Here is an 18588-nt window from a genome sequence, read left to right as displayed (position 1 = left end):
CACAATGTCAGGGCAAACTATAGCCACAATGTCGGGGCTAACAAACGCCACAATGTCGGGGCAAACAATTGCCACAATGTCGGGGCAAACTACAGCCACAATGTCGGGGCTACAATATTAATCCCTCTGCGAAGCGTCACACGCAGCTCACTCTTCTCTGCCCAGCACTGCAGCACAGGCCCAGCACTGCAGCACAGGCCAAGCAATTCACCGCTCATCAGCAGGCTGTACGGTGCGAAGCTTAGCTGAGTATGTCACGCGCAGCAGTACTCAACGTAGCTCAGGCAGGCAGCACACACTCTTGGCACCTCTGGCCACGCTATGTTACACGTGAAGTTGGTCGCTAGTGGTCACAGCTGTAACATTTAAAAATAGGCAACAAACATCTAATCGTACGTAGTCATGTTTAGGCTAAGCTTCAAACCACATCTCATGTCGGTGGTAACAGTATGTAGCACTGTTTTATATTATCCAGCAGTAACGCTCAACTTTTTTTCGTCCAATATCAGATATTACGTATTGCAATGTGATGCACAACATAAAACTTATTTTCAAAATTCTGGACTCTAAAACAAGTGTCGATGTGTACTACAATTCGTATGGGAGTAACCAAACAGAGAACTCACATTTTTAAATAAAAACATCAGTTACAGTTTTGTTAGATTAAGACATAACACGTCTGAGTTAATTTTTCTTTTCAAAATGAGTGCAATGCTTTTATTACGAAAGTATTAACTCAAGAGAAATCTCAACAAAAGCATCGTCTTTTGTTCGCTCGGTCATACCTGACCTTGACTTATGTCACGTTCAATACTATCTCAGTTAATTAAAAAAAAAGCACTCCTAATGATTGATATTGAAACTCGGATTAGTTACCAAACCACTGTCTATCAAAAAAACTTTATTCAAATAACCTTCTAAAGCACTATCGAATCGTCATTTTTCCAATTAAAATTTTAAAGTGATTATTATTTTTAAAAGTAAAGCTACCACCGATTCGGAAATCGTTACGGCGTTACACCTATTTTTCTACGTCTGTAGCATGACAATCAATCGTACCTAATAGCACCACGTTTACGTGGATTTAACGTACTACTATCGCTTGACGAACGAACAGGATTATTCGCTGAAGGCGCGCTCTTAGGTTTTACATATACCGACAGAAATTCGATCATATTATTTAACTGTAACCAAGCGTTCGTTGACACGGCTTTAATCTGAAGATCTGAAATGCCTCCGATCACTGAAGCAGTTTTTAATTCACCTCACATGGCCACAACAATCGAAATTCAGTTTTAAAATTCGTATACATGCAGTCCAGCCATCCAGCCATGCATTAGCATTTAGCATCACCACGTAAGCAACCGCCTATGTGTCCCAGACATTCTCGATAGTCCCAGTTATTCAATTTCCGAGCGCGATCTAGTTCTGCGCACCACAGGTCAGAATCATGAACACTGGGGTCAAAGTTCGATATATAGTAATGCTTAGATCTTACTTGAATGAAAAACGCGTCAACAATCCTGTTCGCTGTCCCTGCGCTGTCGTAGCGAAGCGCCTCGGACGCTTGACCTGTCGCGTGCGACTCCGCATCGTCAACAGAGACCTCGTTGTTTCCTGGGGCGAAAGTTGAGATACACGCCCCGGCGCTGGGATGCGGTATCGGACTTGACGTCAATGGCGCCGTAGTAGGCAGCCTACTCTCTAGTGCATTTAACCACTCGAGTATTCGATTAAAAGGATCATCACGTCGTACACTATCGCGACGGCCATACGAACTATCGCGGCGCCTATCCCTCGTACTTTCACAGGGAGATTTACTACGATTGTGACAGAAACGAGTTTGTCTATCCAAACGGTCGTTATTGCTACTGCGTGAATTACCACGACGTCTACAAGAATTCTGCTTTTTATATCGTTCTTCAGACGGAGTGTGTCAACCCGTAGACCCAGACTCACGATCAGACATTTCTAACTAAATAGTTGAATACCACACTTGACACAAATAACGTAACGAACAACACAAAGCTTTTTTTTCTAATAAAACAAAAAATATTACGCAATTACTATTGTTGATTTTAAACAAAATACTACACTCGACACACATATAACAAGTTACATGAGGTTATTTTTTTCTTATGAAAGAAGAAAAGAAATATTACACAATCACTATTGTTGATTTATAACAATGGCGAACGGTCGAAACGCGCGTGTATCTATCCCACTTCTGATCTTAGAAATCAGAAGTGAAAGAGAATTTTATTTTAAAGAAACGAATAAGACACGGAGTAACCTTACAAGATTTATTCATTTACATCAACTAAATGTTTAACAACACAAGTACAAGTACGCGTCTTATTAGCACTAGAGAGTACGTCCGTCGCTGCCGCGAGCTCGAAGCAAAGAGAGCGATGCTACCGCAAGATGTGACGTGGCGCACGCGGCGTTATTGTCCCGCCCTCCGCGCTCCGTCGCACGACGTCACTGAGTAGAGGAGCCGGGTCGTGAGAAAGTTTCTAACAATAGATAATAATACGCTTATTTTTATAATTCAAAATCACATACAATTTTAAGTTATATTATTATAGTTTTAACATTATAATAATATAAACATAACATATTTTACGTCAACAATCTATACAAATAAATACAATTGGAGTGTCCTTTAGTTATATTAAAATACTGCTTTTTACTAAATGCATACGGATGTATACACGGTCCATATACCAAAATAACATTTTTCCAATTTTTGTCTGTCTGTCTGTCGGTATGTTCCGGCTAATCTCTGAAACGGGTGGACCGATTTTGACGGTACTTTCACTGGGATATATCTTATGCAATAAGGAGTAACATAGGCTGCTTCTATTTTAGAAATTTATTTATTTTATAACTCTGCAAACGGAACAATGATGATGATGATGAATGTAAATTTAAAATAAAATAATTTTTAACAAAAAAAAAAAAACCGACTTCAAACAGGAAACTTCTTCAATATTATAAAATATTTATTTAATCATTTCTGATTAACTAAATCAAAATACGAATTACTTTGTACTAAGTAAGTTTATTTTTCACTTTTTAGTTTCCTGTTAGAAGTCGTTTTTTTTTTGTTAAAAATTATTTTATTTTACAATTTTTAATGATGGGTAGATCTAACAAGGATGCTTTTTCTCTTGTGTCGGGGGTCCGGAAACATACACAATACACAAGCACAAACACCCAGATCATGACAAACATCTTATATGGCCAATACAAATGTCTGTCCTGCGCGGAGATTGAACCCACTAACGCCAGCGCAACAGCCAGTGCTGTGACCGCTGCGCTAACGCGTCGACATACTATGAGTAAAGTTCGCTATCAGGTGCACGTAATAACAACCGGGACTGACAGCCTAGCGTGTTCTCCGAGGCTAGGTTGGGAAAACCACAAGGATTAACAACTAGACTGAAAATAAATATTTGTATAAACATAAATATCCACTCCAAGCGGGAATTGAACCCGCGACCGTCAGTGTTTAGGCGCCGCCGACGCGGCACATGCACCATTATATCAAAGCGGTCGTCAAACAGCAAAAGGTAACTGCTGTAAATTGTTGAGAAATTCCCTCGAGTGTTTATGGGCTCCATCATCAAACCTGGTCCTGTGACACAGATGACCACACAGCAGGTAATTCCTCGAATATCTTTCGTCTCCATCATCAGACTGTAATGGCACTTGTAACTCATATAGGTGCAAAGTTCTCATCGATAGAAACGAATTAAGTTCAAACAGCAGGTAATTGCTATAAATCGTTAAAGAGTTCCCTCGACTATCTTTTGTCTCCATCATCAGACTGTAATGGCACTTATAACTAATACAGGTGCAAAGTTCTCATCAATAGAAACGAATTAAGATCAAAAAGCAGGTAATTGCTATAAATTGTTGAAGAGTTCCCTCGACTATCTTTCTTCTCCATCATCAATCAGATCGACTCCAGACCTTTATTAAATAGTAGTGCTTTATAGTACTTAATGAAAACATGATTAAATTTACTAGTCACCCGTACGATTTTTGAAAGTTTCCCTCGATTTCTCTGGGATCCCATCATCAGATCCTAGTTTCCTTATCATAGTACCAAACTAGGGATATCTCCTTTCCAACAAAAAAAGAATTATCAAAATCGGTTCATAAACGAAAAAGTTATCTCCGAACATACATTAAAATATATATATATATATATATATATATATATATATATATATATATATATATATACGGTCGAATTGAGTAACCTCCTCCTTTTTTTGAAGTCGGTTGAAAAGAAGACAAATGCAAAGATTACTTATTATTATTGATTATTATATATAAACCAGATGCATAGCAAAGACAATCGATTGTGAAGTATCAATTTCGTCCAAGCACAGTACACACAAAAAACTCATTTTTTACGTAATTATTACTTGCGTTGAAGCGATACAGCCGTGCTTCCATGAGCGCGTTTCGGCGCGGAATGACGAACGACGATGGTTCACTTGTAAAAAATGTATGAAGAAATTTGAGAGCGTTTCTTATTTTTCTCATAAATGGAAATATTATTTATTTTTATATAAAATATCTAGCGCTACGCATAGAGGACTAAATAAGCAACAATTTCTTAGTGTATTTATTTTTCTTAGTGCAGTGTATTTAGGCTATAATGGTTCCAATTCAGACCCGTCTTTTTTTAATTTTTTGCGATTTCTGTGATGGTTAAACTGTATTTGTGTGAAAAGTTTGTATGGGGCTATAGAATTTTTATGGTCTCACTCGGAGATGAATATATTATCTTTCATTTGAAACCAAGATATCCTCTCAGGGTGACTCCTAATTAATTAAAATGGTACGTGAAAAACACTGATATTTGTAGAAAAATGTGATAGCGTCCTTAAACCGTATGTGCATTGACAGACCGCAAAACAGGATTAAGTTATCGGGTCAGCTAAGAATTTGTAATTCTTAACACTATAATTGTCTGAAGTTAAACTTTTTTTGGCATGATAGGGAAAAATGGTGAGATTAAATTTTTACGATGCGCGCGCACACCGTCACGAAAAAACCGACACTCTGAAGTTAGCTAGTCAACTAAGAAGAAGTTAGCAACGTGAAGTTAACTAACCAATGAAGTATAACTTCTTACGTGCGTACATAAGTATACACATACTTTTTTTCTAAATTTTGATAGAATTATGTATTTTCGAGTTTAAACATAGGATATCTTCCTTTCGTAGTCCTTAATGAACAACGCATTTTTCCGACCTATTAACCCAATCTCTGTAAACACTGCTTAATCTTTTATTTTCTTTACAGGTCATCCGAGGGGTGCACATAGAGCCACCCCATATAGTTAAGAAGCGAAGCATCGACCAACCCTTAAGGATAAGCATTTTCTACGACCACTCAGTGTATAGGTAAGTTTTTTTAAATCATCTTTTGGAGTTTACTTCTTAATCGATTTTCATATAAGGCATCCGGTATGAAAAAAATGTGAGGAGTAAAATCTACTGAACGAATGATCTCGTTACGTTTTTGTTAACGCCATCTATCGGGAAATTGCTTGAATTTGATTCGATTATTTACCATTTGATATGGTATTAATCTTTTTCTTTATTAAACTAGTAAGTCTTTTTTGTGAATATTTAGACAGTCAATCTAAAGGAGTAAACTCCAGTCGTGCGTCGGAGCTGACACACACTCTTTTTTTTTAAAAGACTTTAAAAAAAGGAAGTTTTCAATTCGGCTGTTTTCTGTTACATTCATTTTTTTACTGCGTTAACTGATTATGGTGGGTAGTTTTTCTACGTTTCTTTCTATCTTTCTTGTAGATGTAATTGAAGTTTTTTTTTTTTCGTTTTATTTATTTGCGATCTTATATTTGTGAGCTAACACAGTGATTTTGTTTAAGTTAGTTAATATATTAATGTTTGTATTAATTTAGTAAAACTTATTTAAAAATTTATGACTTTTAAACTGAAAACAATTATAATTAAATATTATTACAATTTTTTTATGTTTGTTTGTTTACAGGTTAGAAGAAGAAAAATTGGACATGATAAACGTAAGTAAATCAATTATATCCATCATTACCGTAGCCTATAAACGCCTGCTACACCAGAAGCATCGCCAGCTCGTTACTGACCTACCCCCAATCCCTCAGGAGCTCTGGTCACCATACTCACACAGGAACACAACATTGCTTGGAAAACTGTTTAATGAATCCATAATCAACTGCCAGCTCCGGCGGTATTTTGAGGAGCAATCTGCTGGAGATTAGCGATCGCCAATATAGCTTTCAAAGGGGTCGCTCGGCTCGTTTGTCTTCTAATATGCTTAACTCAGCAATGGGCGGAGGCAGTTGAGAGCAATGGAGAAGCGCGGGCGGTTAGTTTGACCTTTGATCGGGTGTGGCATAGGGCACTTCTAACAAAGCCACCATCCTATGGGCTTTCCGAGAAATTATGTAAATGTATCTCCAGTTTTTTGGCAGACAGGAACATCAAGGTCGTTGTTGACTGTGCATGCTCTGACCACAAATCTGTTAATACTGGCATTCCCCAAGGTTGTGTACTACCACCTACCTCGTTCTTTCTGCATATAAATGACCTGTTGCAAACTAGTGGCATTCATTGTTATGCAGACGACAGCACCGGGGATGCCTTATACATAGGCCATCCTATATTCCTCGGGAACAACTCGATGAGTGTCGGAACAAACTTGTGTCTGAAATTGAGTCACTTTTAGCCAAACTCTCACAAGGGGGGTGACTAAATCTAGTTTAGTTTAACTCCAATAAGACACAAGTTTGCACGTTTCCCGCTAAAAAATCACCCTTGGTCGTTCCTCTTAAATTTAAAGGCACCCATATCTAAGTACCAACTTTCATTCAAATCAGTTGATTACTTTTTGTGAGAAAGATTGACGAATATCCAGTTTCGCGTTTATAATATTTTTCTCTTTATGTTTTTACAGAATACAATCTTACCTGAAGCGGTGAGATTCTGGGAGGAGGCGCTTAAAGTAAGGAAAACCGGTGGACCAATTAGACTTAATAGGTAAGCTAGAAATAAAAACTAGCACACACATTTTCTACAGGATCAAATTGCACGCCTCCAAGGAGGCTGTGCTTTATTCTCACAAAATGAAAAATACGGGAAGCGCTCCATCTTAAACCTCGATATTTTTATAACAATGCATTAATATTCTATAAAATATACACACATCAAACTATAAAGTAAATATCATTTGAAGTATTTTAATACTGTTATAGTAAAAGAATCGATTAAATAAATGTTATGTTGGACGACAACTTGTTGAATGTACGGATAGTAGCAAAATGTCGGGAGAACCACTTAACGACATAACCTGTTTTTGTTATTTATAATATTATACATTAATTAATACAATAAACATTTGCACGCCTCCAAGGAGGTTGTTCTTTATTTATTTTTTACCCGCCAACACGTAGTGACTAAATCTGAGACTTAATTACTAGCCACTTAGCGCTATTTGCAGTGACCATGCTTTCTACTTAGGGTTTTTTGGCTGTTATCAAATGTCTATTTTTATAAATATATTTTGTAAGCGGAGTATAATTTTCCCTTAAATCTGTCATAATTATTTTATCTTCCGTTTTCTACCGTCAATATATAACCTATGTCACTCAGTGATAATGCATCATTCTACTGAAGAAAAGGCTTTTAAAATCGACCTATCAGTTTTTGACTTTATCGATTACAAACAAATAAAACAATTATTACTTTTTATAATATTAGTATCTTATAAATTGTACGTATACGTGTAGCAAAAACGGTAAAGCTTTAGATTAGGTAAAATCGAATTTCGGGACCGTGGGGGGAAGGGGGGGGGGAGGGTGGGGAACACTACCCCTGGTACCACTATCACACCTCGGAACCCCATAGTTATGGAGATATCGATGGTTAAAGTTTTGAGGTTAGAAGAAGAATTTCGTACCTTTCACACGTTATTTTCACATTTCACACGCGTTTTTTCACATTTCACACATTATTTTCACATTTCACACATTATTTTCACATTTTATAAGCTATTTTAAAAATAAAAACGATTTCGACTCCAAAATCAACAAACAATACAACTTCGATACTCATGCTCCATTCTATAGTTTTCACATCTTATTTTCACATTTCGCACTTAATTATAACATTCCACACGTTAATTTAACGTTTTCACACGGTTTTCACACTTCAAAACCCCATAGTTATAGAGATATCCATGGTTAAAGTTTTGAGGTTGATTGATCAACAAACGATACAACTTACGGTAACTATGCTTCGATCCGTAGCTTTAAGATGTTATATTCACATTTCGCACTTGATATTAACATTTTAAACGTGAAGTTATTGTTTTTACACGATTTTTTTTAACAACTGAGAAATAGATGTTTTAATAAAAAATGACAGGCCACTTATCGTTTCGTTCTAAAACAATATACATTGTTTTTGTTTAAATAACTGTAAAGGCAAAAGTCTTACACCATACAGCCTTGTTTCATATTATATTTTTTAATTAAATAAATAAAATATAATGAAGTAAAAAACATGACATGAATAATTTTTTTTTTACAATAATCTGACTTCAGAAAAAGACCGAAAGAAACCCATACCTATCTAATTTAAAAATTACACCGTTTGTAGACATAGTTTTGTTACAAAAAAAAACCCTAACCTATCTAATTTAAAAATTATATCGTTTATAAACATAGTTTTGTTACAAAAAAAAAAAAAAAAAAAATAACCCTAACCTATCTAATTTAAAAATTATATCGTTTATAAACATAGTTTTGTTACAAAAAAAAAAAAAAAAATAACCCTAACCTATCTAATTTAAAAGTTACACCGTTTATCGACAATTTTGTTACTAAAAAAAAAAAAAAATAACCCTAACCTATCTAATTTAAAAATTATATCGTTTATAAACATAGTTTTGTTACAAAAAAAAAAAAAATAACCCTAACCTATCTAATTTAAAAGTTACACCGTTTATCGACAATTTTGTTACTAAAAAAAAAAAAATAACCCTAACCTATCTAATTTAAAAATTATATCGTTTATAAACATAGTTTTGTTACAAAAAAAAAAAAAAAATAACCCTAACCTATCTAATTTAAAAGTTACACCGTTTATCGACAATTTTGTTACTAAAAAAAAAAAAAAATAACCCTAACCTATCTAATTTAAAAATTATATCGTTTATAGACAGTTTTGTTACAAAAAAAAATAATCTACCACCTTTAAAGTTAGAGGAACGCTTGGCTCCGGCGCTGCGGGAAGTGCAGCCCTTCCGCCCTTGCGTGTGAAAGCACGCTCACTCATGCTCCGTTCCGCAGCGGAGGCTGGTCGCCTTCGGCGACCAGCCTCAGCCGCTCCTCTACGCATTCGTTCGCGCGCTTTCGCACGGCGGGCGAGGGCTGCCCTCCCTCCGCGCCTCCGCGACACAAAAAAAACACTCTAGGGGTAGGACAGACCAAGACCACGTGAACAGTGGGATGCTCCGATTCGGTTTTGGGTATTTTTCGAATTTCTAAACCTATATTCTAGCACGCAATGTTACTAAATATAAATTAATTTTGATAATATAATTTAAAATTATAGACCATAAATTTTGAAAATTAACTACATAGGTATTTATAAATTTATTTTAGTTCTATAGAATATTTTACACAATTGTTTGTTGAGAACAAAAACAATGAATTTGTGCTTATATTGTTTTAGAACGAAACAATAAGTGGCCTGTCATTTTTTATTAAAACGTCTATTTCTCAGTTGTTAATAAAATCGTGTAAAAACAATAACTTAACGTTTAAAATGCTAATATCAAGTGCGAAATGTGAATATAACATCTTAAAGCTACGGATCGAAGCATAGTTACCGCAAGTTGTATCGTTTGTTGATCTTGAAATCGAGATTATTTTTACGTACTTCTGTTCGAAAATAACTTATAAAGTTGCAAAACGGCGCATGAATTGCACTGCCCGCAGCGTTGGAGCTAAGGTGAAGTCAGACGCGGAGCTCAAAGGTATAATAATAGCTTTAAATTCTTCTTCTAACCTCAAAACTTTAACCATCGATATCTCCATAACCATGGGGTTCCGAGGTGGGATAGTGGTACCAGGGGTAGTGTTCCCCACCCACCCACCCCCCATCCCCCCACGGTCCCGAAATTCGATTTTACCTAATCTAAATCTTAGCCGCAAAAACTTTGTATCTTATGGAAATTGCACGGACTGAGGAGTATGAGATTTCGCAAATAAATATAGAGAAAGAATGTATTTGACACACACACACACACACACACACACACACACAGGCACACGCACACGCACACGCAAACGCCCACGCACACGCACACGCACGTGCACACACACACGGTCACGGTCACGGAAACGGACACGGTCGAATTTCGACCACTGGGCGACCACTAGCAGATATAAATAATTAACAATACAAAGAAAATCATAGGTATTAGCTTGTTTGTATTGTCAATTGTTCTCTAATGAGTCTTTCACATGAGTCAGAAACGCAATCCTATTGTGACCGTGTTTATCATCTTAGGCGCCATATTGTCGGAGATTGATCCTACAGGCATACAATAAGTTCAGTGTCCTCAGCTCGATAAACAGCGCAACATAGAAATTTTGCTGTCTACTAGGTGAACCGGCAGACGTCTTATATTACGTACTGTCATACTCATGTTTAAATAATCTTTAAGATTTTGAAGTTGTCTGCACATTTTTTTTTTAATTTTCGTATCCTAAAGAATTTCTACGAAGTATTAGAAATCTTTCGGTAGGTAGATTCGGCTAAAATTTACTAAGTTGTTCTCGAGTTTTGCGCTTAGCATAGCGATTCATTTTTGTTTCTATGGGCTTTTAGATTTTTAGATCGTTCTCAAAATCTCGAGCACATTCAGACTTCCGATTGTAAAGTCATGAAGATCACTGCTAAATAATACTGCTTTCAAGCAGTGTCGTGTTCCTGTTGTGAGTAAGGTGAGCAAAGCTCCTGGGGATTTGGGATCGGTGGCAGGCTCAGCAACGCGCTTGCGATGCTTCTGGTATTGCAGGCGTCTATAGGCTACGGTAAGTTGTATGTATAAAAATCCTAGTGTCAGTCAAGTTTAAATATCTAGTACCTGGATGATTGAGATTAGCACTGGTGAAATATGAATAATATTTTTCGATCTTACCAACACACTAATAAAAAAATATGAACTGGTTAATGAAAAAAAAAACATGGGACTGGAGACATCTGGACTGCAACCAGGGTCTTCTGCTTTCGGGATCGCCCAATTTCCCGCCTGAGTTATTATAACCTTGTAGATGGTGGCGAGTTTACCTTCGTATTCCAATTATATCGTAGCAGTTTTTCATTGCCTGAAAACAGATCTGATATAGATCGATTTATCGCCCCCGAAACCCCCTGCATACTAAATTTCGTGAAAAGGATTGGAGCCGTTTCCAAGTTTTAGATTCTGTCTTCTATCTTATACTAATAAATAGGGAGCCGGTTTTTTTTTTTTGTTCGGCTATACTGCGAACACTACTGAACCGATCGTAATAATATACCATAAGATGCAGCGTGTTTCGGAGACGTTTTGAGTATATGATTTCTACGTGACATTGACACACAGATGATTTTGCCAACGTCACGTAGAATTAAGAATACACGAAGGAGATTGATCGGTGCGTTAGAGACTACCACCTTCGTTAATTTATTTAAAAAGTATATAGGAAATAGTAGTAGTTAGTATGAAATAAAACATCTCTTCACCTAGAACAACACAAACATTAAAGTAAGTAAGGGATATTACTTTATACAACTATGTTATGATCGGACAATAACAAATATATATTTCATCATTACAGCCTGAACAGTCCACTGCTGGACATAGGCCTCCACAAGTTTACGCCAAAAATAACGTGAACTCATGTGTTTTGCCCATAGTCACCACGCTGGGCAGGCGGGTTGGTGACCGCAGTACTGGCTTTGTCGCACCGAAGACGCTGCTGCCCATCTTCGGCCTGTGTATTTCAAAGCCAGCAGTTGGATGGTTATCCCGCCATCGGTCGGCTTTTTAAGTTCCAAGGTGGTTGTGGAACCTTGTTATCCCTTAGTCGCCTCTTACGACACCCACGGGAAGAGAGGGGGTGGCTAAATTCTTTAGTGCCGTAGCCACGCAGCACGCATATATATTTACACACACCTAATTAGTATTTAGAATTTCGTTTAAAGGTATTAGATAAAACAATAATCTCAACGTAGCATAAAAGCAATTACGACGTGAATGGTATTTGCTCCGACAAAACGAGCAGGTGTTCAGTATTTATTTACGTACATTAATTTCCAACGCGTTTACATTGCATATTTGAAAAACATTATTCATACGTTTGGAGAGTGTAATATAGTAAACATTTAGACTATCTTGTGTATACAGGATGTTCGACTTCTAATTATTTAAGTATTCTATCTTATCTGTGCCAAACGAACATCTCGCATAGTTGGTCATATATTTTAAATATCGAACGCATTAAAAAAATTACTCGAGAAAAAAAAACCGACTTCAATTACATTGACAAGCAATACAACGTAAGTAGACGAAAAAATAGTCAAGTAAATACGTGTTAATATCAAAGATTACTCAAAAAGTAGTCGTCCGATCTCAATCAAATTTAAACGGGACTATAAGACAAGCGCCAGCTTTCGATTAAAATAAAAATCATCCAAATCGGTGCACCTGTGAAAATTATGCGGTATGACACAACGTAGATCGACGAAAAAATAGTCAAGTAAATACGCATTATTAGATATAACTCGAAAAGTAGTTGTTAGATCTCAAATAAATTTTAATGGGACCAATTGATACACAACACCTTTCGATTAAAAAAAATTGTCGAAATCGGTCCACACGGTCAAAAGTTCTGATGTGACAAACATAAATAAAAAAAAAATACAGTCGAATTGAGAACCTCCTCCTTTTTTGGAAGTCGGTTAAAAACTTAAGGAGATCATTCGTTTGACGTTTTTGACGTTTGTGCCAATTGGTCCCATCTGGGGGCACGGTAGTGCCCCCGCCAAGACGAGCCAAAAAAAAAAAAAAACGAAAAGCACTACCTATCTTTTCTCGAAGCGCTTCGTCGTTTTTTTGAACCCTCATAACTTGGGTTTAGATTATACCAGATAAACAAAATTCTCGGGATATGATATCAATAGCGGACTTATTAAACATATAAAGTTTCAATTGCATAGCTCTTGTACTTTAGATTTTATTGATATCTAAAAAACCCCGATTTCGTCACTCACTGATGATCTTCAAAATTCATAGAGTACTTCCTGAAGTCCCAGAAAGCTGCAATTTGCACAAGCTAGTATTAGTACACAAACAACAAAAAAATTCTAAAACTTGGAACTTTTACCCCCCAACCCCTTAAACTAGGGGATGGAAGTTTGTATGAGATTTCCGCAAATTTTGATGCTAGAGGTCTGAAAATTGATATAGGGACTCCTTGTTATTAATAATAATAATAAAATACATAAAAAATAAAAATCGGTTATTAGTTTATGTCGAAAATTTCCATTTTTTATTTTGGTATTTAAGTTTTGGCGGAGGTCACCGTTTGCATATCAGTTCAACATAAAATCAAAAACAGCGTGCTTAAACCGAATATGGTGAAGGTTGGATGATATTTATGGTATAAAATGTGTCGGAGGTAAAATGTAGCTATAATATTGTCATAAGCAACTTACAAAAAGAAGTCAAATCCCACCAAAAACATTTTCATGTAAAATGTTGCCAAGACGAGATCATATGGCTCGCACTGTCAAAAAGTTATCAGATCGCATGTAGAGCCAAGCTTCTAACTCTACACGCCCTAACTCTACAAACCCTAACTTTACAAACTCTACACCTTAGTCAAAATATGTGGCTTGGCCGTTTCGTTACTACCGGCTGCCGATGTTGTAGATGGGCTGTGTGAACTTGGCACCCGACTTTGGAAAGAATGTTTTTTTTTGGATTCATTTAATAGATATTGGTTAGTAGTTGATAGTAGTGACAACAACTTTTTTTGTAGTTGTACAAAAAAAAATTTTTTGGCACCAAAAAATATTGCATCCCCCCACATTTAAAATAAATTTTTTTTTTCTTCGATTCTTATAGAGGAACGTTAATAGATGATTGTAGTGCATTTTGTTTTGTTTTTAGTAAGCTAGAAAAAAAATAATTAAAAATATAAAAAATAATAAATTGCGAGCAATTATCGTTATGAATTTTACCTCTATAAAATCAATTTGAAAGCCTCAATAATTACAATTACAGGTTAATTGAACGATAATTTCCGTAGCGATTTATAGTCATCATTTTTTTAGTTTGTGATAGAATTAATATGACATACTCGTAATATATAACAGTATCAGATGCAGTGAAAGTAAGAAAACCAGTGATTCAGTGCGAGCCAGCTACCGATGGATGGTCTTCACAATTACTGCATACGTCTAAAATGATTGAGGGACCTCTATAGAGGTTTGAGTGAAAAGATTTTCGTTTGTAGTTGAGTAAAAATTACAGAAAATTGAAGTGAGAGCCGCGGAAGTACGAAAACTTTGACTTCGACTGATTCGATGCGAGCCAGTTACCGATGGATGATCTTCACAATTACTACAAACGTCATAAATCCTTGAGGGACCTCCAAAGAGGTTTGTAGTGAAAAGACTTTTGTTTATAGTTGAATAAAACTTACTGAAAATTGAAGAGACAGCCCCGGAAGTACGAAAATATCGATTTCTACATGTTCCTTGTGAGCCATTACATATGGTTGTAGTGAAAAGACTTTTGTTTATAGTTGAATAAAACTTACTGAAAATTGAAGAGACAGCCGCGGAAGTACGAAAATATCGATTTCTACATGTTCCGTGTGAGCCACTACATATAGATTGTCTTTACGGTTACTACAAACGTCATAAATGATTAAGGAGCCTCCAAAGAGGTATGTAGTGAAAAGACTTTCGTTTGTAGTTGAATAGAACTTACAGAAAATTGAAGTTAAAACCGCGGAAGTACGAAACTTTCGACTTCGACTGATTCGATGCGAGCCAGTTACCGATGGATGATCTTCACAATTACTACAAACGTCATAAATCATTGAGGGACCTCCGAAGAAGTTTTTAATTAAAAGACTTTCGTTTGTAGTTGAATAGAACTTACAGAAAATTGAAGTGAGATCCGCGGGAGTACGAAAACTTCGACTTCGACGGATCCGATGCGAGCCAGTTACCGATGGATGATCTTCACAATTACTACAAACGTCATAAATCCTTGAGGGACCTCCAAAGAGGTTTGTAGTGAAAAGACTTTTGTTTATAGTTGAATAAAACTTACTGAAAATTGAAGAGACAGCCCCGGAAGTACGAAAATATCGATTTCTACATGTTCCTTGTGAGCCATTACATATGGTTGGTCTTTACGATTACTACAAACGTCATAAATCATTGAGGGACCTCCAAAGAGGTTTGTAGTGAAAAGACTGTTGTTTGTAGTTGAATAAAACTTACTGAAAATTGAAGAGACAGCCGCGGAAGTACGAAAATATCGATTTCTACATGTTCCGTGTGAGCCACTACATATAGATTGTCTTTACGGTTACTACAAACGTCATAAATGATTAAGGAGCCTCCAAAGAGGTATGTAGTGAAAAGACTTTCGTTTGTAGTTGAATAGAACTTACAGAAAATTGAAGTTAAAACCGCGGAAGTACGAAAATTTCGACTTCGACTGATTCGATGCGAGCCAGTTACCGAAGGAGGATCTTCACAATTACTACAAACGTCATAAATCATTGAGGGACCTCCAAAGAGGTTTTTAATTAAAAGACTTTCGTTTGTAGTTGAATAGAACTTACAGAAAATTGAAGTTAAAACCGCGGAAGTACGAAACTTTCGACTTCGACTGATTCGATGCGAGCCAGTTACCGATGGATGATCTTCACAATTACTACAAACGTCATAAATCATTGAGGGACCTCCGAAGAGGTTTTTAGTTAAAAGACTTTCGTTTGTAGTTGAATAGAACTTACAGAAAATTGAAGTGAGATCCGCGGGAGTACGAAAACTTCGACTTCGACTAATTCGGTGCGAGCCAGTTACCGATCGATGATCTTCACAATTACTACAAACGTCATAAATCATTGAGGGACCTCCAAAGAGGTTTGTAGTGAAAAGACTTTTGTTTGTAGTTGAATAAAACTTACTGAAAATTGAAGAGACAGCCGCGGAAGTACGAAAATATCGATTTCTACATGTTCCGTGTGAGCCACTACATATAGATTGTCTTTACGGTTACTACAAACGTCATAAATGATTAAGGAGCCTCCAAAGAGGTATGTAGTGAAAAGACTTTCGTTTGTAGTTGAATAGAACTTACAGAAAATTGAAGTTAAAACCGCGGAAGTACGAAACTTTCGACTTCGACTGATTCGATGCGAGCCAGTTACCGATGGATGATCTTCACAATTACTACAAACGTCATAAATCATTGAGGGACCTCCGAAGAAGTTTTTAATTAAAAGACTTTCGTTTGTAGTTGAATAGAACTTACAGAAAATTGAAGTGAGATCCGCGGGAGTACGAAAACTTCGACTTCGACGGATCCGATGCGAGACAGTTACCGATGGATGATCTTCACAATTACTACAAACGTCATAAATTATTGAGGGACCTCCAAAGAGGTTTTTAATTAAAAGACTTTCGTTTGTAGTTGAATAGAACTTACAGAAAATTGAAGTTAAAACCGCGGAAGTACGAAAACTTCGACTTCGACTGATTCGATGCGAGCCAGTTACCGATGGATGACCTTCACAATTACTACAAACGTCATAAATCATTGAGGGACCTCCAAAGAGGTTTGTAGTGAAAAGACTTTTGTTTGTAGTTGAATAAAACTTACTGAAAATTGAAGAGACAGCCGCGGAAGTACGAAAATATCGATTTCTACATGTTCCGTGTGAGCCACTACATATAGATTGTCTTTACGGTTACTACAAACGTCATAAATGATTAAGGAGCCTCCAAAGAGGTATGTAGTGAAAAGACTTTCGTTTGTAGTTGAATAGAACTTACAGAAAATTGAAGTTAAAACCGCGGAAGTACGAAAACTTCGACTTCGACTGATTCGATGCGAGCCAGTTACCGAAGGAGGATCTTCACAATTACTACAAACGTCATAAATCATTGAGGGACCTCCAAAGAGGTTTTTAATTAAAAGACTTTCGTTTGTAGTTGAATAGAACTTACAGAAAATTGAAGTGAGATCCGCGGGAGTACGAAAACTTCGACTTCGACTGATTCGATGCGAGCCAGTTACCGATGGATGATCTTCACAATTACTACAAACGTCATAAATCATTGAGGGACCTCCAAAGAGGTTTGTAGTGAAAAGACTTTTGTTTGTAGTTGAATAAAACTTACTGAAAATTGAAGAGACAGCCGCGGAAGTACGAAAATATCGATTTCTACATGTTCCGTGTGAGCCACTACATATAGATTGTCTTTACGGTTACTACAAACGTCATAAATGATTAAGGAGCCTCCAAAGAGGTATGTAGTGAAAAGACTTTCGTTTGTAGTTGAATAGAACTTACAGAAAATTGAAGTTAAAACCGCGGAAGTACGAAAATTTCGACTTCGACTGATTCGATGCGAGCCAGTTACCGAAGGAGGATCTTCACAATTACTACAAACGTCATAAATCATTGAGGGACCTCCAAAGAGGTTTTTAATTAAAAGACTTTCGTTTGTAGTTGAATAGAACTTACAGAAAATTGAAGTTAAAACCGCGGAAGTACGAAAATTTCGACTTCGACTGATTCGATGCGAGCCAGTTACCGATGGATGATCTTCACAATTACTACAAACGTCATAAATCATTGAGGGACCTCCAAAGAGGTTTGTAGTGAAAAGACTTTTGTTTGTAGTTGAATAAAACTTACTGAAAATTGAAGAGACAGCCGCGGAAGTACGAAAATATCGATTTCTACATGTTCCGTGTGAGCCACTACATATAGATTGTCTTTACGGTTACTACAAACGTCATAAATGATTAAGGAGCCTCCAAAGAGGTATGTAGTGAAAAGACTTTCGTTTGTAGTTGAATAGAACTTACAGAAAATTGAAGTTAAAACCGCGGAAGTACGAAAATTTCGACTTCGACTGATTCGATGCGAGCCAGTTACCGAAGGAGGATCTTCACAATTACTACAAACGTCATAAATCATTGAGGGACCTCCAAAGAGGTTTTTAATTAAAAGACTTTCGTTTGTAGTTGAATAGAACTTACAGAAAATTGAAGTTAAAACCGCGGAAGTACGAAAATTTCGACTTCGACTGATTCGATGCGAGCCAGTTACCGATGGATGATCTTCACAATTACTACAAACGTCATAAATCATTGAGGGACCTCCGAAGAGGTTTTTAATTAAAAGACTTTCGTTTGTAGTTGAATAGAACTTACAGAAAATTGAAGTGAGATCCGCGGGAGTACGAAAAC

At 36.6% G+C, this 18588-nt stretch overlaps 1 protein-coding gene across 1 annotated transcript in view; it reads left to right on the top strand.

Annotated features, from left to right (window-relative positions):
- The first annotated feature begins 2324 nt into the window (after nucleotides 1-2324).
- The window catches only part of LOC123666058 (leishmanolysin-like peptidase), a 60464-nt gene continuing 44200 nt past the window's right edge, over nucleotides 2325-18588 (top strand). The window contains exons 1-4 of the mRNA XM_045600265.1: nucleotides 2325-2426; nucleotides 5326-5426; nucleotides 6043-6073; nucleotides 6985-7067. Of these exons, the coding sequence (XP_045456221.1) occupies nucleotides 2325-2426; nucleotides 5326-5426; nucleotides 6043-6073; nucleotides 6985-7067 (317 nt within the window). The remainder of the gene's footprint in view (nucleotides 2427-5325; nucleotides 5427-6042; nucleotides 6074-6984; nucleotides 7068-18588) is intronic.

Source organism: Melitaea cinxia, chromosome 25 (genome assembly GCF_905220565.1).
Source record: "Melitaea cinxia chromosome 25, ilMelCinx1.1, whole genome shotgun sequence".
NCBI classification, from domain to species: Eukaryota; Metazoa; Arthropoda; class Insecta; order Lepidoptera; family Nymphalidae; genus Melitaea; species Melitaea cinxia.
The sequence above is the reverse complement of the archived record's forward strand: the minus strand, read 5'-3'. Positions and strand labels throughout refer to the sequence as shown.